Source organism: Diceros bicornis, chromosome 34, assembly GCF_020826845.1.
Source record: "Diceros bicornis minor isolate mBicDic1 chromosome 34, mDicBic1.mat.cur, whole genome shotgun sequence".
In the NCBI taxonomy this organism is placed as follows: domain Eukaryota; kingdom Metazoa; phylum Chordata; class Mammalia; order Perissodactyla; family Rhinocerotidae; genus Diceros; species Diceros bicornis.
The window spans coordinates 29,288,068-29,311,920 of record NC_080773.1 but is presented as its reverse complement, the minus strand read 5'-3'; the positions used below and the strand labels follow the sequence as shown (position 1 = coordinate 29,311,920).

Below are 23,853 nucleotides of genomic sequence, written 5' to 3'. Positions count from 1 at the left end.
CTTTACAGTATAGTCCGTGAGTTATGTTTTACCAAATATAATCACATCCCCAAAGAGTTGAAACCTTGACAATAACTTCCTAAGTTTCTTTCCACCACAGAACCTCTTGTGTTCGCCAGTCAGAGATCACCGTCAGTACCCCTGGTCACCCTCCATTGCTGGACCTTTGAGAGGGTTTTATTGCATCCGTATGTGTTTGTGCAGAGTAAATTCATCCATTCTTCTCTTGATGGTCTTTTCCATATTTTTGCTTTTGGGTCTTACTAAGAACATTCTTGTACATGTCTTCTGGAATATATATATATATATATGACTCTCTAGTATATGCCTAAAAATGGAACTTATGGCATATTCAGTTTGATCACTTTTAGAGCAAACGTTGTGATAGATGTAAATTTGCATTCTTCCCATAACACCACACGGTCTTCCTTTTTAATCTTTTTCTTGTTTGCTTCATCCCCATAGTGTAGTTCCTACGGAATGAGTATTATGCCTCTTGCTGAAAGAGTTCCTCTCTTTTCCTAAATCCCAGTCCGGGCCTTTTCTCAGGTATTTTATTGATCCAAATAAATGACACTGGTGCCTTTCTGTATGTTAACTTTGAGCACCTAGGCACCCCAGTTGCGACAGGACCCACGCCTCCCCATGCTACATGCACTGCATTATCTCTTGTAGGTTTTCTTTCTGTAATTTTTTCTATATTGTTTTATCTCACCTTAGATAATAAACTTACTTTTTTGTGTGTGTGAGGAAGATCAGCCCTGAGCTAACATCCATGCCAATCCTCCTCTTTTTGCTGAGGAAGACTGGCCCTATGCTAACATCCGTGCCCATCTTCCTCCACTTTATGTGGGACACTGCCACAGCGTGGCCTGACAAGCGGTGCATCAGTGCGCGCCCAGGATCCAAACCCGGGCTGCCAGTAGCGGAGCGCACGCACTTAACCTCTACGCCACTGGGCCGGCCCCTAGATAATAAATTTTGAAACCACATCCTATATACTATCCACATTTTATGAACCTCTTAACTCGGTAATTAAATGGTACTTCATAGAGAGTTTATCTGTTTATTAGCAATTATATAACTGTAAGCATGAAATTGTAGTTGACATTTCTGACAGTCTTCCATAATTTATTCATTTACTTGTTTGCTAAGGAAGATTTGCCCTAAGGTAACATCTGTCACCAATCTTCCTTTCTTTTTTTTTTTTTTTTGCTTTGGGAAGATTCACCCTGAGCTGACATCTGTTGCCACTGTTCTTCTAGTTTGGGTGTGCGCCACTGCCACAGCATGGTCACTAACAAATGGTGCAGGTCCTTGGCCAGGAACCAAACCCAGTCGGCTGAAGGGGAGTGTGCCGAGCTTGACCACTAGGCCACCGGGGTAGCCCTTCTTTTTCTCATATTTTTGCTCAGGAACATTTGTCCTGAGCTTACATCTGTTGCCAGTCTTCCTCTTTTTCCTTGAAGACAATTGACCCTGAGCTAACATCTTTGCCGGTCTTCCTCTATCTTGTATGTGGGTCGCCACCACAGCATTGCTGCCAGTGAGTGGTGTGGGTCCACGCCCGGAAACAGAACTTGGGCTGCTGAAATGGAGTGCACCAAACTTCACTACTAGGTCATTCGGCTGGCCCCTCTAATTTTTGATCTTTATAGTGATTTGTGTTTACCTGAAACTGATGTTTCAAATGTAGTGATTTTCAACATATTCTTCCTCTTTACTATTGTGTGCTTCTTCTTGAATGTAAATTCTTTCCTTAGTTCCTTAGGAAGAATTCTTTAGAATGTCAGAGACTATTATTTTGTATAATTGTGGTTACTTATTAAATTGCCTGTTGATTTATCATGTTTCATATGTGTTTTCTTTTAGTATCGTTTTCTAGCCTCATATCAACACACCTTATTCTAAACATTAAGAATTATGGAAGACAACCTCCAATGTCCATTAGGATTTTATGGCTATGCTTATATACTAGCCAGTATCTGGATCAACTCCCTAACTATGGAGTATCGTTGAATTATCCAGTTATATGCCCAAAAAATATGTATAGTATGTAAGGTTTGTTTTGAAAATTTATTATCAAAGGTGAGAGAAAATATTAATATGGAAAAATTGTAAAAATAAAAATATAGAAATCTGTGTATTACAATGGTGTTTGAAGACAGTGATTCAGAAATTTGTTAACTTTGTTCATTATAAGGATTCCTTTTAGTATAATCATCTAATTCAATACAAAACATCTCTCTTGCAACTCAATAGGAGCTCTTCCTGCTGAATTTGCAATAAAGGAATTATCACCGAGAGAGGACATTAATGAAGGAGACTTCCACCATCTACTGATATTGGAAAGAACTGAAAGCCGTGGCATCAAGGATTTTGACCTCAAAGAAGTCTTGGAAAATATGCATGAGTTTGGGAGTGTGTGGGGATATGATGCCAGAAATCAAAAAGGACTTCCGTTAATCCATAATGGAAAGCTCACTTGTAGGATAGATGAAGGTAATAAGTCCACAGATAATTTTCCTCGAAAGCAGAGTCTTTCTGTAAGAAATAATATGTACCAATATTCCATGCACAATGAGCTATTTATAGGCGATTTCTTAAAACTGAAAAATAACGTAAGTGATGCTAGAAATGAGTATATAATGTGTTTGGAAAACAGAACTCAATCAGGTTTGCAGGCACACCTGGCTGAACTGCAGAGATTTCAAACTGAGGAGAAAATTTGTGAATGCAGTCAAGTTGAGAAGTCTATCAACCATGGTTCCTCAGTCTCACAACCTCAACAAATTCCTCCCAGTGTTAAAAATATTAGTAATAAATGTAGGAAGGTGTTTAAATATCTTTTGTTACCTGCACAATATGGGCAAACACATACTAGAGAAAAGTCTTACACATGTAATAACTGTGGGAAGGCTTTTAGCAAAACCTCAGACTTTTCAAAACATGAAAGAATTCAGTCTGGACAGCCACCTTACAAGTGCAATGAGTGTTGCAAAGCTTTTAATAAGTGCTTGAACCTTCCTAGACATCAGAAAATCCATACAGGAGAGAAATCATATGAATGTGATGTAGATGGCAAAATCCTTCATCAAAATTCAAACCTTAGGAGTCATCAGAGAATGGATACTGGAGAGAAACCTTACAAATGTAATGAATGCAGCAAAGTCTTTGCTCTATACTCAAGTCTTACTCGACATAAGAGAATACATACTGGAGAGAAACCTTACAAATGTAATGAATGCAGCAAAGCCTTTGTTAGACATTCAACCCTTACTCAACATAACAGAATTCATACTGGAGAGAAACCTTACAAATGTAATGAATGCAGCAAAGCCTTTGCTCGACACTCAACGCTCACTCAACATAAGAGAATCCATACTGGAGAGAAACCTTACAACTGTAATGAGTGTGGCAAAGCTTTTACCTTTTATGAAGGCCTTAAAATACATCAGAGAATTCATGCTGGAGAGAAACCTTACAAATGTAATGAGTGTGGCAAAGTCTGTACTCACAAGTCAAATCTTGTAACTCATCAGAGAATTCATACTGGAGAGAAACCTTACAAATGTGATGAATGCAACAAAGCCTTTGCTCATGGTTCAATGCTTACTCAACATAAAAGAATCCATACTGGAGAGAAACCTTACAAATGTAATGAATGCAGCAAAGCCTTTGCTGAACGCTCAAAGCTTACTCAACATAAGAGAATCCATACTGGAGAGAAACCTTACAAATGTAATGAGTGTGGCAGGGTCTATAGTCAAAAGTCAAATCTTGCAACTCATCAGAGAATTCATACTGGAGAGAAACCTTACAAATGTGATGAATGCAGCAAAGCCTTTCGTCAACATTCAATGCTTACTCAACATAGGAGAATCCATACTGGAGAGAAACCTTACAACTGTAATGAGTGTGGCAAAGTTTTTACCTTTTATGAAGGCCTTAAAATACATCAGAGAATTCATACTGGAGAGAAACCTTACAAATGCGATGAATGCAGCAAAGCCTTTGCTCGACGCTCAATGCTTACTGTACATAAAAGAATCCATTCTGGAGAGAAACCTTACAAATGTAATGTGTGTGGCAAAGATTTTGCTGATTGTTCAGGACTTAATAGGCATAAGAGAATCCATACGGGAGAGAAACCTTACAACTGTAATGAGTGTGGCAAAGTTTTTACCTTTTACGAAGGCCTTAAAATACATCAGAGAATTCATACTGGAGAGAAACCTTACAAATGCGATGAATGCAGCAAAGCCTTTGCTCAACGCTCAGTGCTTACTCTACATAAAAGAATCCATAGTGGAGAGAAACCTTACAAATGTAATGTATGTGGCAAAGTCTTCGCTGATGGTTCAGGACTTACTAGGCATAAGAGAATCCATACTGGAGAGAAAATTTAGAAATGTAATGATCGTGGTAAATCTTTTACCCAATTTCCATGCCTTAAAAGACATAAGAAAATCCATACTGGAGAGAAACCTTATAATATAATGAATATGGCTAGGTTTCTGGTCAAAAGCCAAACCTTACAATTCATCACAGAATTCGTACTAGAGAGAAACCTTACAATAGTAGTGAATGCAGGAAAGCCTTTGCTGAGCATTCAAGCCTTACTCAGCATAAGAAAATCCATACTGGAGAGAATCCGTACAAATGTACCTAATGTGGCAAATCTTTTACCCCATTTTCATGCCCTATTCAGCATTAAAGAATCCGTTGTAGAAAGAACTCTTACAAGATGTAATTAGTATGGCAGAGCTTTACCCAATTTGGAAGTCTTTATGGGCAACAGAAAAATGCATACTGAAAAGCAATATAAACCTAAAAGAAATATAAACCTAATATATGTGGCAGTACTTTTGTTCAAAAGCTTAAGCTTTGAGAATCCTCAGAAAATTTATAGGAGCAAGAAGCCTTACAATTGTGATTGAAACAAAACTTATGCAAGTTCTCAAGCCTTTCTCAACATCAGAGACTCCATTGTGGAGAGAAATCACATAATAGTAATGTATATGTCCAAGCTGGTAACCAAGGCTCAGACCTCCTTTGATATCAGAATTTACATCTTTAAGAAAAACACACAGATGTAACGTATGTTAGGCATGTCCAAAGTTTAAGACTTGTGGAACATAACAGAATTCTTACTAGAGAGAAATCTTATAAATGTAATGAGTGTGATCAGCTTTATCAAATATGCACAAGTTTGTGGTCATGAAAGAATTCATATAAACTGGAGACCATACAAATATGTCAAGGCCTTTAAGCAATGACCTCAGTATATACCAAAGAATTCATACTGGACAGAAATATGACGAGTGGAAGGTGATAAATTGTTTAACCCATTCTCTCATTGGAATACATATGACATTCATGCTTGAGGGAACTGATTTGCTGTAAGTGCTAAACTATGTTTGATGATGAACCAACCTCAGATGTTAAATTCCACACAGGATAAAAAGTTAAAATTATTTAAAGCTCATGAGATGATGTGTGTCAATGAAGCAAGGTCATCAGTAGAAATGTCTATCTTCAGTTTATAAAATGTTTTTTTTCAGTTGTTTGAGATTTCTTGAAAAGGCTACATTATTATTGATGACTTACACCCTGAAGGTTGAAGCCTGTTGATGTTATATTTTCATTACATGCTTTTCATTTTTCACCATGGTGGTCTCAGAGAAGGGATCAGTAAAGTGAAAGGACCTACTTCATTAGGAGGGTTTATACATATCCATGGAACCTGGAAAAACTAGTATGCCAATTTTAAAGTCTAATATGGTATAAATTTGAGAGCATGGGGAGTAGCAGAGAATAGATGTAAAATGTTATCTAAATTACTGTGCTTTCTGTGCGCACAGCCTCTTGAGATTTGTTGCTATGACTGTGGGCCTCTATTGGTGATTATAGGAAAGAGTGTTCTATGAGATGATCATGAGAAAGAGTAGACTAGAACATTAGAGAATGGTATTTTCACTTGAGTAGAATAATGGGTTAGTATGGATGGCATATGTGGTTGAAAAAAATGGAGGGGGAACGGTGGTCTCCCTCTCTTTTGAACCTTTTTTTTTTCTTTTTTTTTTTGTGAGGAAAATCAGCCCTGAGCTAACATCCATGCCAATCCTCCTCTTTTTGCTGAGGAAGACTGGCCCTGGGCTAACAGCTGCACCCATCTTCCTTTACCTTATATGGGATGCCGCCACAGCATGGGCTGACAAGCTGTGTATCGGTGCGTGCCCAGGATCCGATCCCAGGCCACCAGCAGCGGAGCGCAAGCACTTAACCGCTACGCCATGGGGCTGTCCTCTCTTTTTAAAAGGTAATAGATGTTTTATATCACAGATTAATGAAAATTAGTCTCTGTTTTGGAAACTGAAGAGACAGAGTTAGGACAGTTTAATCAAAAGAACGAGATTAGAGTGTGCTTGTGAAGGATGCAAATTTGCCCACTGAAATTGCGTTTTCATACCCCTTTATTTAGCTTGTATTATGCTTCTCACATCTAAATAAATAAAGTGTAATCCATTTTTGTAACCCTGAATGACTCATGTGTCTTCTCTTGACCCAAGCATATGCCCCCTCATTGAAGTGCTTCGTGATGACCACTAATGACACATCATTAGGCTCTCTAGTTGAATGGCATCTATAACAATTTCTTTCCATGTTAGATTCAAACAACTTACATTTCTGGAAATATGTATTCATAATTTGCTTAGGAGTTATTCACTCCTTGATCTATTTCAAGTTATTCCTGTGGCTATAAAGAAAATACAGTGGTAGTGCAATTTCAGATTCTCCCCAACTAAAACCTGCCTCTCTGTTCATAAATATACACCATTTGATAATATTTCTAACATGCTTTTCTTGTGCTGAAATAAGATGCATGTGTTGCACCTTTACATCATTTGAAAATAGGAATATAGTTAGCATATGAAAAATATTAAGAAATAAAAATAAATTTCAGAAATAAGGATACAAATAATCTTTTCTTGCTTGGAGCACTCAGGAAAATGGTTTCAAAAGGTTAATGTTCATGAATTTCTTCTTAAGAATGAATATGCACTATGGGAATTTTTTTGATGTATAAACCAGCAATTTCATATACAGGCATACTTGGGAGACATTGTGGCTTTGTTTCCAGATCACTGCCATAAAGTGAATATTGCAATAAATGAGTCACACAAATTTTTTGGTTTCCCAGTGTGTATAGAAGGTATGTTTACACTACACTGTAACCTATCAAGTGTGCAATAGTATTGTCAACAAAAATTATCTGGAATAAGAGAATTTACTTATGAAAGCCTTACTGCTCATATAGTTTGTAAACTGGGGAGATGCAGCCTCCAGAACAAATAGAAAGTACGCTCCAGGGGGGTTGTTGGAAGGCAGTGTTTATAGACACAACCGTAGACCAGAGGGATTATTTTCAAAGCCCTCTAATTTGTTGGTTCCCCTATAGATACTGGTGTTCTAAAATCAGTTATATCAGGCTTCTGGCCATGTGTCGGGAAGGAATGCCCGGTTTCTGGCAAAAGTTGTGGTTTTTCTGAAAACAGAGTACATGACTGCACCTTCCCATTTTCAAGTCAGCTTAAACTGTTTTGTTTTAGGTGCCAGTTAGCGACAGAGTCAATTTTATCTTTCTCTTTTAGAGATTCTCTTTTCTTATAATTTTAATTGTATATTTTCCACTTTTGTTTGGAACCTGCCATAGGAAGCATTGATGTTCAATTTGGTGTTTGCTCTGCTTCAGTGCTGAGGTGGCCTCCGCCTACCTCAGGTCCCTCTAGGCTCACAGAGGGACTCATGGTCTTAGTGGGCCTTAGTTATCCAATTGAGTGACTTGGCCATGCAAGTTAGGGGTCCATCCAGGTACCGATTATAGGTCAATTCAGGTCCCAGAGTGGAAGTTTCTGGAGGTTCCAGTGATGGTTGCATCTAGGGTCAGAAGATGTTGAGTCACCATGATTCAGGTTGGATTTTCATGGAGGCATGTGTGGAAGCAAGCCAGAATTATTTTAGAGAACAATCAGATGCTTAGTCCTAAAACCAATGATAACATGAGGACCTGGAAACCCAATCTTAAGAGTGAGCCCAGACTTGAGAGTAACCAACTAAAAAGATCTGCAAGGCATGAATGGGGAAATAGGAATGAGGTTATACATGTAATCTCTTATTTATTGTTATGCAGGGCCATATTTGAGCAATGGTGCAGACAACATGGAGGAAAGCCAAATTCAATGGGATGTGCCTATACTTTAATGAGATCCTCTAATCCTACAGAAGAAACAAATATTGTAGCTAGGTGATCATACCAATGAAAAACTACGTGAATCCATCTGGGTTTGAGGAAAGGGAGATTAATGATAGTTATTTGGGGTGAGTCCTTCCTTGCATCCCAAAGAAAGCAGCGTTTAATGCCCTAGCCAGCCAGGTGGAAGCCAGAGCCAAAGGTTTGTTCCACATGACCATTGAATTCTGTTATTGGTTCACCCAGTAAATGCCTGGTTGGCGAGACCAGTCTGTCCCAAACCAGTCACTTTCTTTAAGGCTAATGGTATTTTTGCATGACTCAGGATCTCCACCCCATGTCTCGAGTGCAGTTAGGTTGACCTTGTCTGGAATCATTTCTTTGTTCTCATCATAAGGGTGCCAGTATGTCCAAAGTTCCATAGCTATGAGTCAGTCAAATATATCCATCCAAGATCTGAGTGAAACCTATCACGATTCTCATCACTGTATGTAGTTTCTTTGTTTATTTGCAAGTTGTTGAGATGACTTAGTGGTTTGGGAAACCAAAAAAAAGTAGTTATACACCGTATCATTAATAGGAAGGGCTAGTGGCCAGGTGTCACCATCAAAATTAGAAATGTCTGGGGCCGACCCAGTGGCGTAGCGGTTAAGTGTGTGTGCTCCGCTGCGGCAACCCGGGGTTCAGATCCTGGGCCCACACCGATGCACTGCTTGTCAAGCCATGCTGTTACGGCATCCCATATAAAGTGGAGGAAGATGGGCATAGATGTTAGCCCAGGGCCGGTCTTCCTCAGCAAAAAGAGGAAGATTGGTGACAGATGTTAGCTCAGGGCTAATCTTCCACACAAAACAACAAACAAACAAAAAATATATACATGTATATATAGAATTAGAATTGTCAGATGTGTTGTGATTGCTTGAACTAGATCTTTCCATCATAATAAGTTGTTTCAAAGCTTCCAGTCTGTGTCCTGGAGGGGAGAAATCTACCAAGGTGACCCAGATGAACTAGAAAGAGGGAGTTGCCCACATATCCAACATTTAGACAGATTTATCTCTGTAGCAAAGGAACGAGCCCATTTTAACAGGATATTGCTAGCTGGGTCCCATTCAGATGTGGACTGCAAATACAAACACACACAGTATCAGAAATATCTTAAATGACATTTGAACACTATGACAATGGTAATATTAAATAGTTGTGGAAGTGGATATACAGGCCTGGTCCAGGGTCTTGGGACAGCTGTCTACAACAGATGTCAGCAACTTCTCTTCCTGGAAGTTGTTATTGTGAGTCAGCTTTATTGTGGTGTCTGAGAGCAGAGTGCATTTCCAGTCATCTTAAGGAGCTGGTAAGGCCCTTTCTAATGGGCCTCAATGGCTGTCTTCCTCTGATGATGTTTCTGGATACCCAGTCACATGCTCTAGACTGTGATCAATTGCATCCTTTAAATTTGAATCTGGGAAAGGTTCTTTAATCTGTTGATGGTAGGCTTGAGCATAAGACATTACAGACTTACAGTAGTCATACTAGCATAAGACAACAAGGGATCAGCAGAAGCTTGTACACCATCAAACATTGATCTGCCAGTGCTCATCCCACGTGGGGTCAGTTCATGTTTTCCAAAGGGAGCATTGCAAGCAGTCGATGAGACCAAAGGCAATACCTTAGGCCAGGAGAGTCCAGTCTATAGGTATATAACAAAACCTGAAAGACAATTAATGGGACTAGAATCCAATATCTACAAAGGTATAACATAATTTTTCTCTCTACAATTACTTTCATTTCTTTTACAAAGATAAACACAGTAAAACTAATTTGTTTATGTTAAAAATTTGATCTGATTTTTTTATGTAAGTGAAAATAGGAATACTCATTGAGAGTTTCTGAATACTGAAGTGATCAGGTAGGTACAAAACGTAAATGTTTCATCCTTGTTCATGAAGGTATATCTTAGCAAATCATTGATAGCTTAGGAGAAAAGATTTTTTTAAATCTTGAAAAACAAAACATTAGTGCATCCTCCTTGGTTTCTATTTTTAAATATATATAATATAGTTTATAAGTTACGTTTTTCCAAATGTGATCACATCCCCAAAGAGTTGAAACCTTCGCAAAAGCCTCCTCCTAACTTTGTTTCCACCGTACAGCCTCTATGACCCCTAGTCGTAGGTCATCCAGTACCCATGGTCACCCTCCATTGCTGGAGCCTTGACAGGGTTTTGTTGCATCCATATGAGTTTGTAGAGAGTGAATTCATCCATTCTTCTCTTGGAGGTCATTTCCAGGCTTTTGCTTTTGGCTTTTACTAAGAACATTCTAGTATGTGTCTTCTGAAACATATGTGTGACTCTCTTGAGGTATACATCTAGAAATGGGAATCATGGGATATTCAGTTTGATCATTTTTAGAGCAAACACTGGAATAGAGGTAAACTTACATTCTTCCCATAACATCACACTGTCTCCCTTTTTAATCTCTTCCTTGTTTGCCTCATCCCCATAGTATAACTCCTACAGAATGAGACAGTAATACACCTCTTGCTAAATGAGTTCCTCTCTTTTTCCAACATCAGGATTTTAACTGCTGTAGCACAGTCATATTCGCAGAGATTCACAAGCACAGGCACTGCTCCGACATTGCCCATTGCTCCCTGATCGTCACTCTTGTTGATCTAAATCCCTATCCAGGCCTTTCCTCAGATCTTTCCTCAATCTAAGTGAACTATACTGACACCCCTGTGCATATTATGCTTGAGCATCTAGGCATCCCAGTTTCCACAAGAACTGCCCCTCCACACTAAACTGCATTATATCTTTTATGTTTTCTTTTTGTAATTTTTTCTACATTAATATTTTCTTTGACATTAGATATTAAAATTTCAAAGCACATCCTGTATACTATTCACAGTTTTCTTTGCCTTTTAACTGGATAATTAAATGATACGCCATCGTTAGAGAGTTGATCTATGTAGTGGCTATTATATAACGGCTGGCATGAAATCAAAATTGAATTTCAGACGGTCTTCTCTAATTCTTAATTTTATAATAATGTATGTTTACCTGGAACTGATATTTCAAAATTTAGTGATTCTAAATATATTTTTCCTTCTTATTTTGTGCTGCTTCTTGAATGTAAATTCCTTCTCTTGTTCTTTAGGAAGAATTCTTTAGAATTCCAGAGACTATTATCTTGTAATACTCTGGTTACTTATTAACTTACTTGCTAGATTTCTCATGGGTTACAAAAATGATTTATTTATTATTATTGTGTTACACAGATATTTTAGTATCTTTTTCTGGTATCATATCAACAGATTTTCTTATAAAGATTAAGAATTACGGAAGACAGTCTCATCTCAATTATGATTTCATGCCTGCAGTTATATACGAGCAAGTATACAGATCAACTAACTATGGAGTATCATTTAATTATCCAGCTATAAGGCAAAAAAATGTGGATAGTATATAATGTGTGCTTTGAAAATTTATCATCAAAGGTCAGAGAAAATGTTAATATGGAAAAATCAGGAAAAGAAAATTTTGCAAATCTATATATCAAAATGGTGTTTGAAGACTGTGCTTCAAAAACTTTGTTTATTATAAGTATGATTTTTTAATATTATCTAATTCAATATAAAATATTTATCTTCCAATTCTAATAGGAAGGCTTTCTGCTGGATTTGCAATAAAGGAGTTATCACCAAGTGTTGACATTAACAAAGGAGAATTATACCATCTAGTGATATTGGAAAGAAATGAAAGGTATGGCATCAAGGATTTTGACTTCAAGGAAGTCTCAGAAAATATGCACGAGTTTGAGAGTGGATTGGCATATGATGCAAGAAATTACAACACAGTGCCTTTGATCCATAATAAAAATCTGTCATACAAAAGATGAACAACATTATAAACCCACAAATAAGTTTCTTCAAAAGCAAACTGTTTCTATGAGAAATAATAATAAAAATATTTCATGCCTGACAAGCCATTTATAAGGAATTTGTTAAAAACTAAAAAAAAAAAACCGTAAGTGATGCTGGAAACACAGATATAAAATGTTTGGAAAATAGAACTGGATTAAGTTAACAGGCACAGTTGGCTGAACTCTAGATATTTCAAACTGAGGAGAAAATTTATAAATGCAATCAAGTTGAGAAGTCTATCAATAATGGATCCTCATTTTCAACACTTCAGGGAATTCCTCCTAGTGTCAAAGCATTTGTAATAAATATAGGAAGGTTTTTTAAATATCCTTTGTTACCTGCACAATATGAGAGAACAAACACTAGAGAAAAATCTTACAAATATAATGAGTGTTGGAAGGCTTTTAGCAAAACCTCAGACCTCATGAATCACAAGAGAATTCATTCTGGACAGAGACCTTATAAATGTAATGAATGTGGCAAAGCTTTTAATCAGTGCTCAATCCTTACTAGATATCAGAGAGTCCATACAAGAGAGAAACCATATAAATGTGATGTAGGTGGCAAGGTCTTTCATCAATATTCAAAACTTGCAAGTTATCAGAGAATGGATACTAGAGAGAAACCTCACAAATGTAATGAATGTGGTAAAGTCTTTAGTCAAATCAAACCTTGCAAGTCATCAGAGAATGCATACTGGGGAGAAACTTTACAAATGTAAGTAATGTGGCAAAGCCTTTGCTGAGCATTCAAATCTTACTCAGCATAAGGAAATCCATACTGGAGAGAAACCTTACAAATATAATGAGTGTGACAGGGCTTTTACCCAATTTGCAAGCTTTACTTGACATAAGAAAATACATGCTGGAGAGAAACCACCCTAATGTAACGTGTGCGGCAAGGCTTTTATCCAAAGCTCAAGCCTTATGGAACATCAGCGATTTCATACAGGAGAAAAACTTTATAACTTTTATAAATGTGATAGGGCTTTTACTATATGTTCACACCTTTGGGGTCATGAGAGAACTAATACTGGAGAGAAACCCTACATAAGTAATGAGTGTGGCAAAGCCTTTTTCCAATTTGCAAACGTTACTAGGCATCATAAAATGCATACTGAAAAAATGCATTATAAACTTAACATATGTGGCACTACTTTTATTCAAAGTCTCAAGCTTTGAGGATCATCAGAGAATTCATAGCAGAAAGAAACCATACAAATAGAATTGAAACAAAACTTATGCAAGTGTTCAAGACTTACTCAGCATCAGAGACTCCATCATGGAGAGAAAGCATATAGAAGTAATGCATGTGGCAAAGCTGGTACCAGGGATCACACCTCACTTTATACCAGAATATACATTTTGAGAGAAATCACACAAATTAATGTATGGCTAGGCTTATTCAAAGTTTAAGCCTTTTGGAACAAAACAGAATCCTTACAAGCGATAAACCTTACAACTGTAATGAGTGTGATCAGCTTTATCAAAAATGTACAACTTTGTGGTCATGAAAAAACGCATATAAGATGGAAACCACAGAAATGTGTCAAGGCCTTTAAGTAATGACCTCATGATTCACCGAATAATTCATGCTGGACAGAAACATTACAAATGTAAGGAATGTGATAAATTGTTTAACCACTTCTCTCTGTGGGTCACACACAACGAAATTCATACTCTGGGGAACTAAGTCTATTATTTGAAGATTAACCAACTTCAGATGTTAAATTCCACAAAAGATTAAAAGTTAAAATCATTTACAACTCATGAGATGATGATGTTGTGAATGAAGCAGGGACATATGTGGAAAAGTCTAATCTTCAGTTCATAAAATAAACATTTTATATTAACATTGTATTATTCAATTATTTGAGGTTTCTTGAAAAGGCTGCATTATTATTGATAGCTTACAACCTGAAGCTTGAAATCTGTTGATGTTATACTTTCATTACATGCTTTTCATTTGTCACTGTCATGGTCTCAGGGAAGGGATGGGTAAGATGAAAAGAACTACTTGATTAGGTGGGGTTTATTCATATCCATGGTAGATGGAAAATCTAGGAGACTAATTTTAAAGTACAATATGGTATAAATTTGAGAACATAGGGAGTGGCAGAGAATAGATGTAAAATTATCTAAATTATCATGCTTTCTGTGGTCACAGCCCCTTCTGTAGCTTTGTTGGTATGATTAAGGGCCTTCATTGATGATTATAGGAAAAGATTGCTCTACCAGATGATCACAAAGCAGAGTGGGCCAGAACATTGAGAAAATATTTTCACATGAATAGCATAATGGGTTACTAGGGATGGCATATGTGGTAGAAAAAAGGGAGGGGAAATGGTGGTCTCCCTCTCTTTTGAAAGGTAATAGATATTGTATATCATAGATTAATGAAAATTTGTCTTATTTTTGGTAACTCAAGAGACTAAGTTATAGAGGACAGTTTAATCAGAAGAACCAGAGAAGAGTATGCTTATCAAACTTGGCCACTGAAATTGCATTTTTAATGCATTACCACCATTTAACCAAGGCTCAGTCATTGTGCTGTTAACATTTTGAAAGACTGCTGAACTATATGGGTATACCAAGTGTACAAATGATCCGATTAACATTGGCCATCCCACAGAACTTATGATAGAAATATTCATAAAATCTTTTCTTTCCCTCCCAACTTTGGGTTAAATTGAAGGAAGAAATGAACTTAGGTGCAGTTAGTACCCTGACTTGATAAAACAGGTCTGCAGAACAATTTAAACATATAATGGCTTCTGGAATTCCAGTGAAATTTCTTATAGGATGAACTAAAGTGTCATTTGTCCTCAAGGGACTGAGGTTTCTGATGGCAAATCCAGTCATCAGAGAGGTTTCCCCCTTTGGTGAGGGTTTGGGAATAAGGACAAGAGTGTTATCCTTCCGTAGAAGGGGGGCAGGAAACAAAGTGAGAGAGAGCAGTGAAAGAAAAGCACACAGGCCTGGTCCAGACCTCTTGGGAAAGCTGTCTGCCTCAGAAGTTGGCTGCTTCTCTTCCTAGTCAATTTGACTTGGAGGTCCCCAGCGTTTGTATAGAACTAGCTGTGAGATGTGTGCCCAAGGCATGAGTCTCTGAAGTTTGAGTATCTGGGTACTGAGAGGGCCTAGTATAGTCCCTTCCAAGGATATTTCAAGGGGAGTAAAAACGGGAAACATTAGTTTGGAGTATCATAGCCAAACATTTAACAAAACTAGAATTTAGGATCCAGTTTAGCTTACAGGTATATAAGAAAGCCTTAGAGACAATAAATAGGGCTAGAATTTAATATCCACAAAGATGAAAACATAATTTCTCTCTCCACAATTATCCCAATTTTTATTAGAGATAATCATAGTAAAAGGACTTTATTCCTACTAAACTTGGCCAGATTTTTGACATAAATATAGCAAAAATAGTGATTGATCATATAAGCTCTTTTTTAAGATTGCTTTGCTGAAACCTCATAAGCAAGGTACTAGGCTGATTTTCCCAAGCAGCTCCTTAAAACTGTCCTGTCATTTCTGAGTCTCCATATATCTTTCTTGAATATAACATTCTAGTCAAAGACTTGGTACTGTAGTCAATATTTCCAATTGTGTCCTCTTAGAAGAACAGACCTTCACTGATGCACATACATATATTGTTATGAAAAGAATACTTAAGAGTTTTTGAGTTCTGGAGGGATCAGGTAGAGAGCAAAACATAAATGTTTCAACCCTTGTTGCAAAGGCACACTTTACCAAATTGCTGTTTAAGTTATAGATAGCTTAAAGGAGAGGACAAAAAGGGCTCCTTAACATCTGGAAAAGAAAACATCAAAGCAGTCAGTCCTCCACTTGAGTTCCAGAAATTTCCACCCAGTTCAATGTTATGATCTTAAATTTATCAAAATCTGTATTCCAGAATAGTTGTCAGTCTTTTCCATGAATGTCTTTGAAAGTACAATATATTTGCAAAAGTGTAACAGTAGAAGAATAACTGTCTGTAACTGACAAAAGACTGTTAAAAACGGCAATAGGTAAATGCAATTGATAAGGAAATTTGGGTATTTTTGTGACACATTTTGAATAGTAAATAGAATTACAGGTAATAACATTATAGTAGGACAAGTTAGATATTTAAGAATTTTATACCATTTCTAGACTACTTCTTAGTAACAAGCTCCTATACAATCTAACCTAAAAGGGTTTACACAGTCATGCTTCTCATGTAATTTAATATACCAAATAAGCCTAATTTGTGTAATATCTCTCTTTTTGTAAGGAAATGGAAAAAATCTTTTGAGCTATCTCAGATGCCTTCTGGAAAACGCAAATGTTACATCCAAGTTGAAAAGACTTCATTTAGAATTTGAATATTTGGGGAAGCTTATCAAAACTATCAAAACGTTTGGACACTTGACCAAATAGGATCACAGACCATTATGAAATAATATCTAAGTATCTATTTGACCAAAGTAAAACTAAAAGGTTTCAAAGGCAAATATAAAAGATTACATAATTGTAAGGGAAACTTAAGTCCTTTATTACTAAGAAGACTCAGTTCTCTTAAGTAATTGAAGACCTTAGAGAAACAACACAGGAATTTATTTTGACAAAACACAAAATCTCTATTTTCTATGCATATTACTTAAAGATAAAGAAGCCTTCACAATCTGTTATTAAAAGCAGACCAATAGCCTAAGAAAACCTTCTGCTTTCAACAGAAAGGAAAGCCAATTTTTAATTTTGCATCCATTTATTTAGGTATTAAAACTCATTTTAATAAATTTATTTTAATCTTAGCCAGCTTGACCACACATTAAAATTCCTTTCCCAAAGTTCCTTCCAGCAACAAACCTTCTACACTTTTTCTCATTTAGATTTTGTCCTATATTTTCTTCTTTCCCATTCTGAAATAGCTAGCATCGCTTTAGGATAAAATTATTTGCTTTTCCCTCAACAAAATGCATTTCCACTCCTTATACCTGCCTTTATTGAAATATCATACTTTCCTTGCATACAGAGAAGTTTCCCTGATTATTACATATACTTATTAGAATTCTTAACCCTTAGAATCTTTAATTCCTAGTGAAAACCTAAGAAGTAAGCAATCGTGAACTATATTAGCATTTTGCAACTTGGCCAAATTATAAATACCTTTCATATATTTGTAGAAACGTAGGCCTTTTCTCAAAGTAAATTTCTCAATGTGGCATAAAACATGTTCACTAATAAAGTCAAATATCTTTAGCTTCTCTGCAATAGGAAGCCAAAAGTAGATAAACCTATGTTGAGTAATTAATGTTCATCTTATTTGGAAATGATTTAGATATTCAAAGACCATCCTTTATTTAGTTTACCTTAGTATAAACTTTCATCTTATTTGCACTTATTTAACTTAAGTGCTTTTAACAATCATGCTTCCATTTTACATTAAATAGGCAAACATCATCTTAAGTTCCTTTTTTGCTGATAGATATAAAATGAGCTTAATAAACCCATATGGAATGAAAGTTGAATGTCTGCATTCTATTCAGCATTGATAACTCTAAAGACATGTCTGTTTCAATTAAAATAACAACTTTAAGCTACCTTTCATGTACTAAAAATTAATCCTAGATCACATAATCTTAAAAATTTTGGGTTAATTTCCATTGTATTTCTGAGATTTAGGAATACTTCATTTATAAGCACTTAATCTCAAGCCAATTAAATACAGCTCTTTTACAAATCAATCAATCTTACAATCTGGAGCTAAAACATATCACATATATACATAGACATATATAACATATACATAGACAAAGAGACCTTATAGTTTTTGTTTTAGAAATTTCAACCATGTCTCAGCTACAAAATTCAATGGAATAGTTGGATCCAAATTGTGTTTCTGGAAGATGGAATAAGTTAAAGTTACTTGCTCAGATGGTGAAAGTTTCAGCACTAGAGGTGGTGCAAAAGGGAAGGAGGAAGGTGGCACCACCCAGAGGTGGGTCCTGATCATAAGACAAAGGAAACAAGAGAAGGGAAAGGGAGGCCTTAGAAGCCATTTTGTCTTCCCTCAGCTTTTTAGTTGTTTTTGGTAATTTAAATGTGGTACCTTGTAGTGAGGCAGTTTTAGAATTTTCTGCACATTTGGAAGCCTCAAGGTCCCAATTAAAATAAACATACCATGCACTTTGCTTCATGTTAAAGCCGTGGTCTTCCTCAATTTGGTTTTAAGAAAAATGAGTTTGGGCAGGTCTAAATTTCCCTATGATGACCACTGTAATTTCAGACTACTCTTGGTCCGTTTGGCTCACTTAGTTAAAAATGCACATGTAGCAGGCCCAAAGTTTTCAAACATAAACCTTGCCAGGGTCCCTGAGGAAGGTTTTCCCTCAGAACATTTAGATCACTGGGATCCCATTTCTGAAATCTCCTCCTAAACCCAAGAAAGTTACTAGAGTCCTAGCCCTGATCCTTGAAGGAATCTGAAAAGAAAGAATGTTTCTGGATTCCCAGCCCTGATTCCAAAAGGAATGTGAAAATCAAAGAAAACTCCTGGATTTTCAGCAAGCAAAAGCCCCAAAAAGAACTGTACTACCTTCAGAAAACAACTGAGTACTCACCAAAGTGACTTCTGGAACCCTAGAACAGAGCTTTGAACTGGAAGGACAAAGTCCATCTCGGGAGAGGACAATGCCTCTCCTGATCCCAAAGAAAGTCAGAACACAGAGGGAGCAGAGCTCAAAATACAAGAGGAGAGTCACCAGACTGAAAGTAGGAGTGACTCATGGAAGCAATGAACACAAGTGGCTTGGTGTGGGTACCTCACCAGATTAGGGGTTGCCATCTCTTGGGGTTCTCCTCCTTTGGACTCCACTTTAGACACCATATATGTCTACTTTCAAAATAAAACAGCCAGGGGCCTGCCTGGTGGCATATTTGTCAAGTTTCCACACTCCACTTCGGCTGCCCAGAGTTTGGGGTTTCAGATCCCAGGTGTGGACCTACACATCACTCAGCAAGCCATGCTGTGGCAGCGTCCCACATACAAAATAGAAGAGTATTGGCACAGATGTTACCTCAGGGATGATCTTCCTTACCAAAAAATATATAAAATTTAAAAATGAAAATAAAACACCCAATTATTTTACTAGCAAAATGAGTTTATTCAGTAATAGCCAAAGAATTAAAATTCTGAATGTGTAGGCTATGGCAAACCATAGGGAATTCAACAAATAAGAGAGAGGAACATTATTTTGAGAAAAAGGAAGAAATTAGGAGGGATTGTTTTGAACGAAAGTCCACTGGAGAAAAGCAAGAGTTAAGGGCAGTGACGGTTTCTCATGGGTCCCGATGCTGAGGTAATCAATTTCTGTTTAGGATGCAATGTACAGTTCTTCCTGTAATTACTGATACTTTCCTGTTGACATTTCTGTTGGGGTCTATCATTGACTATCTTCCTGTTGAGGACTTCTTTCTGACTGGGTCAGTAATTGACTATCTTTCCCATTATTGACTTCAGGTGGCACTGCAGGGGAGCTTCCCCTTCTGGCCTCCTGACTCCATTTTAAACAAGTTTTCCTTTATTAATTATCATGATATTAATAAAAATATAAGTAGAGGAAATTACACTGAAATGCAGTCTCACCTTGTTCACCCCTCACCTCTTACCAGACATAAATCCCACCCGGGAAAAGGAGAGGCAATGAGGTGGTGGCTAGGCCTTGATTTGCTCAGACACCATCTTATGGGCTCAGCTTCTCTTGGGGAGGATAGGAGCCTCCAACCAAGAAGTTTCCTGTCAACATCAAGAGAAATCACTTCAGCTGGTCAGGAAAATTACCAAGCACATGTTATGTATAAATACCAGAGGAGCCTATTTGACAAAAAAAAAAAAATGTGAATTATGGGCCCCCATGTATGGTAAGGTGGCTGAAGAAAATCCTGATGGAGAGTTCAGATATCAACATCTCTTTACTCCAAATGATGTAAAGTCCTGGTTCCTTCAGGGAGATCCACTTCAAAGTTTGTCTGCATGGAGTGACCAGAGCTCAGGGGAAGTGAGCTCAGCCCAGGGAGCTTGGGGAGAGAGAGGGACAGGAGAAGGGTTGCCCTGTTCTCTTCCCCAAGAGAAATTCATCTTGCAAAAATCAATATATTTGAGGCCAAGCATTTAATTGCTTAAAAAAATAAAACCTCCGTAAAATAATAAAGGAAAAAAAACCCTTAAAAGTTTCAGAAATTGGTATTAGGTCTGGGAAAAACGGAAGAGTGCTGTTTATTGAAAATAACCTTTGAGAAATTTCTGGAGCATGTACAGTTGTGATCTGGTTGATCCAAACTCCACTCAGCGCCACCTTCAGAATTCCCACAGGGAACAGAAAAGGAGCTAGTAACTCGTATATTTCTAATTAAAAATTATTAAAGGTGTAAATGATGCTATTGCAAATGTGAATAAATAGTCATTCTATTTGGATTTATTGTTCACTAAGGGAATAGACAACCTTATCACGTCTCTGGAAGTACTTCAAAACTGCTATTTCATTAGTTAAAAGCAAAGCCAAATATCTGCAAGAGAGTCCACGTTTTACAAGCCTCATTATCTGCACATGACATAACATTCAGAAAACTAAAAAAAAAGAGATGTTAAAATACCTGATTTATCGAATACAATTTTCAAGTTAAAAATAATGTTCCAAATATCTGAGAAAAAAATTTAGAAAATTGAAATTATATTATTTAATGACTTCAGCAAAATACAGGATGCTATCCAGGACCTGTCAAATGTATTTAGATTATTAATTCATCTCAAGGAGTGTGGATTAGCATAACAATTTAAATATATAGAAAGAAAAATTAATTTCTATTCATACAAGAAGAAAATTTTGTTCTTTTAAAGCAACGCGTCAACCCTCCATCCCCACAGCCCAGGGCCTGGCCCCACCAAGTCCCTAGAAAGGAGGCCAGGGTTGTGTCTCTGCCTCCCGAGTGAATGGGGCAAGAGAAAGAGAAAATTACGCTCTGCTGGGGTTAGCATAAAATTGCACACTCTGCGCAGGCACAGTTTGCATTTCATGTCACATTCTAGTTTCCCTCACCTACACAGACAGTTCCCCCTTTTGCTTAAAGAAGTTGTAACTGTCCGGGTCTCAGACCTTCCTGGATCCACCGCCCCCACAGGGCCCAGCGCCCCAGCCGCCTCCTCACAGGACAGGCGGCTCCATCCGCGCGTCAAAAAGCTTTCACGTGATTCGTTGTCAATTTGTTAAGAGGAAATATCTCGGCTTCCAGGATAAGTGGTCGACACACTTGTAATTCTGTGGGAAGCCCGGCTTCAAAAGACAACAGATTCAAAGGAACCCAAAAGCAGAGGGCTAGGGGCTGTTGGGCGTGAGGACAAACACACAGGGAAACCTGAAGGGCGGAGGAGAGCGCCAGACACCGGGCCCAGCCCCGCCCTACGTCGCCCGAGCCCCACCCGCCTTTGTGCGGGCCGCGCCCTGATACGCACGCGCATGCGCAGTTTCCTGGAGACGGAAGCAGATCACGCGGCGCAACCGGCGAGCCCCGGTGAGTCGGCAAGCCTGTCTTTCCGGTTCCTGCGCTTCCCGGTCCTCAGGCTCTGCCCCTCACACCCACGTTTCGGGGTCGCTTCCTAAGTTAAAATCCCTGAACCCGTTCGTCTTTCTCGCTGTGAGTTCGTCCCTTTCGGTTTTCGCGGCGTCGCCATAAAAGTCGTGAGTCCTGCGGCTCCGTGCGGTCCGGGAGTCGTTCCTCGTGAGTCCTGCGGCTCCGTGCGGTCCGGGAGTCGTTTCCCGTTCAAATCGCTCTGAGGCAGCTGCCGGCCCAGCCTTTCTGCCTTCGGTCCGCGTAGACACCGCCGCCCGCCCCGTCGTTTTCTTGCTCAGAACGTTTCTCTGACGCCCGACTCCCCTCCCCCCGCCCAACCGCGTGGTCCAGTCCTCACTCAGGAGGTGGGTACGTGCCCTTCGCCCCCCGCCTCCAGGGAGAGCAGAGGGGAACAGAGATGGGGAGAAAGAGGCAGAAATACATGGAGTTAGAGCGTCACCTGAAAGTTTAGGGAGAAAGAACGCGGGGATTCAAACAGCGGTTGCAAAACAGTGGGGCCCAACACTCTTGTAGGAGGAGGAATAGAGAGAGAGGGAAACAAAAGGATAAGGAGAAACACAGAAATGGCCAAAAGGAGAGGAGAGAACCAGAAGGACAGAGACAAATACAGAGAGAGAGCAAAGCGCACAGCGGTGGAGAAAGTTAGGGACCCAAATCCAGGCGAGTATTGAGTCGATTGGATATGGAATATTAAGCTGTGAAGTACTGACTTGTAGCTCTATAACCTAATTAATTTCCGATTTAACTGTTAATGTTTTGCAGAAGAGAATGAGAGTTACATAACCAGGTGTATGAGGCAACTGCATTTTGTAATTATTACATCAGAAGATAATTCCATTTGCAGCCCCTGGTCACCCTGAGGGCACAGACTTTGCTCAGTCAATTCCAGGTCACCCTCTTCCCTTTCAAGAAATGGAGGAAGACTTTCTGTCACCTGTGGTTCGTCACTTTTGTCTAAATTTGATGTACCTCACACTTGTTTTAATTTTAGTATTTTTTTAATTTCCGACTTATTTTCCCTCTTGATTTTATTGTTCAGGTTTATATGCTTTCTACTCTGTTATATATTGGAACTTTGATCTCTGTAAATAACTGCAGTATTTCATTATGCATCTGGTAAAGATGTTGATAATCTTTTAACACTGAAAACCTAGTTTAACCAGTTAGTTTAATAGTCAAGAGCTTCTTTCTTCCCAAAAGTGATCTGTTAAATTAGTGACTTCTGAGCTGAAGTCTCCAACTAAGGAGATGTTCCCCTCAAGTCCCCTTTGCCCTTTCTGTGCAGATGTTGAAAAATGGGCTGGATGGATGTGGAACTTTGTTCCAGTAGAGCCCATGTGTCCATGATGAACAGATTGCTCAGAGCCTATGTCCAGGTGACCCTTTTCCATGTTTTCAAGACTAATAACTATTTGTAACTTCATTTTTTTAAACATTTTTAAATATTTTTTTCTGGAAAAGAGAAATTAAATGCTTGGGTTTGATTAAACCCATGAAAGAGAATCTTCTCTTGCTCAGGAATGTGAAATGTAGCCTGGAATTAGAGCAGACCTTTTCTACTGCGCTATCCAGGCCACCACTTACACCCCGTTCTGCTCACTGAACTCAGACCTCTTCAGGGTAAGCTGGTAAACTTTCTCCCCTCTGAGCCTCAGTGCCCCCACCTGTAACATGGAGATGATAGAGTAGACCAGGAATTCCGAGTCTGAGCAAATGGGATCCCTGAAATCATTTTCAAAATTGGGCGTGTGTCTGCACTGGACAGTTTTCTGGTACAAGGTGCCCAGTTATTTGCAGTGTGTCCCAGTCCTCCAAAAATAATGAAAACCACTAAGAAAGAGGCAGGGACAGAGGCTCAGAGACAGAGGCATGCTTCTCAGCTTCACTCTCTCCCTCTCTGTGTGTCATGGGTAAATCTTAAGTTTGATTGTGTCGTCTCCTGGCAATAAACCCTGTAATGCTTTCCCGTCACCCTCAGGACAAAAATCTAAACTCCTCAGTATATCTACAGCAGGGAGCTCTGGAGCTGGGTGGCCTTTCAGAGTTGGTCCAAAGTG

The 23,853-nt window shown here is 38.3% G+C and overlaps 2 protein-coding genes across 4 annotated transcripts in view; both read left to right on the top strand.

Annotated features, from left to right (window-relative positions):
* LOC131397682 (uncharacterized) overlaps positions 1-4,835 on the top strand; it is a 42,555-nt gene extending 37,720 nt beyond the window's left edge. The window contains 1 exon segment of the mRNA XM_058530753.1: positions 2,263-4,835. Coding sequence (XP_058386736.1) covers positions 2,263-4,757 — 2,495 coding nt within the window. The 3' untranslated portion in view covers positions 4,758-4,835.
* A 16,907-nt stretch (positions 4,836-21,742) lies between these two features.
* Positions 21,743-23,853, top strand: part of LOC131397316 (zinc finger protein 677-like) — a 47,762-nt gene continuing 45,651 nt past the window's right edge. For all 3 annotated transcript variants that reach the window (XM_058530112.1, XM_058530113.1, XM_058530116.1), the window contains exon 1: positions 21,743-22,140. The gene's annotated coding sequence lies outside the window, so the exon portion shown is untranslated. The remainder of the gene's footprint in view (positions 22,141-23,853) is intronic.